This window comes from Apis dorsata, unplaced genomic scaffold, assembly GCF_000469605.1.
Source record: "Apis dorsata unplaced genomic scaffold, Apis dorsata 1.3 scaffold_357, whole genome shotgun sequence".
Lineage (NCBI taxonomy): Eukaryota > Metazoa > Arthropoda > Insecta > Hymenoptera > Apidae > Apis > Apis dorsata.
This window is the reverse complement of record NW_006263622.1, coordinates 283,860-285,011: the sequence shown is the minus strand read 5'-3', so window position 1 is coordinate 285,011 and position 1,152 is coordinate 283,860. Positions and strand designations below refer to the sequence as shown.

At 36.0% G+C, this 1,152-nt stretch overlaps 1 protein-coding gene across 1 annotated transcript in view; it reads left to right on the top strand.

Annotated features, from left to right (window-relative positions):
- Positions 1–147, top strand: part of LOC102676565 — a 44,963-nt gene extending 44,816 nt beyond the window's left edge. Inside the window, exon 6 of the mRNA XM_006618515.2 lies at positions 8–147. Coding sequence (XP_006618578.2) covers positions 8–140 — 133 coding nt within the window. The 3' untranslated portion in view covers positions 141–147. The remainder of the gene's footprint in view (positions 1–7) is intronic.
- Positions 148–1,152: the final 1,005 nt, after the last annotated feature.

Here is a 1,152-nt window from a genome sequence, read left to right as displayed (position 1 = left end):
CGCCCCCTCCACCGCCCCCGCCGGAGGGGAGGAATGGGACAAGGGAGAAGGACAGAGGTTACGTCAAGTTGGCTTTGTCCCAATCCGAGATATCGAACGTCGGCGAGGAGGAGGAAGGGATTTATAACACCGTCTGTTGATGCTGGGGCAGGAGAGAAATTTATGGATTATTATTGTTGAGTGATCGAAAGGGGATTAAGTGTTTGGGAGGATTAAACGAGATCGAAAGATCGTTTGGTATTTTATGGGATGGATTGGGGTTGAATCGGGGGTGGAAAGTTTTTGTTTCTTGGAAAGTGTCGAGTTTGTTGGAGGACGGAAAAAATTGATTATCTTCGATTTCGACGCTTCCAATAATTATTCGCCGAGAAATAATAATAAAAATGTATTTTCGTTTTATAAAATTGAGAAGGAATAAGGAGGCAGTCGAGGGAACCAGTTCTCGAGAAGAGGAACGTTTTAAACTTTCCAACGTATAAACTAAATCATCCTTGTACAGCTCGTAAACATCAACCACATTGAAATGCTCTCAAGTTTTATTCCGCCTTCGGGCGAAAAAGGATCGAGATCTTGAATCGCTCGACACGTTCTGAACATTTTTTAAAAGACAGTTTCCATCCCAGCTTCAATAAAATTTCCTTTCCAACCCGATCGATTCCAGCAAGTGACACTCTAATTTTATCGAGCAGCTTGGATCGTATTGGCGCAGATCGTAACGACAGACGCGTTAACAAGATGAATAAACATCGAAGAGATTCTTTGGCACAGTTAGAATTTCGTTTATACAAACTTGTAGAAGTAAAACTATCATCCCTTGTATCTTTGTGATAATAACTGAAAATATAAGTAATTATTTTTTTCAATAAAAAGAATCGTAATTAAATAGATGAAAATATATGTTACATAACACATATGTTCAAATTATTATTTCTTTTTTCAATAAAAATATCTTCTTCTTTTCTATTCATTCTCCCAATCTCTAATATCATCGAATAATAACTTTGCCAAAGTTAATCTTCCACAATGTTCCATAGAAACATTCATTTCTAAATTCATAACCCCTCTTCTTATTAATCTAATTATTAGACTGAGGATATTTATACAAAATATATACACGAATAAAAATAAAATATATATACATATGATTCATTC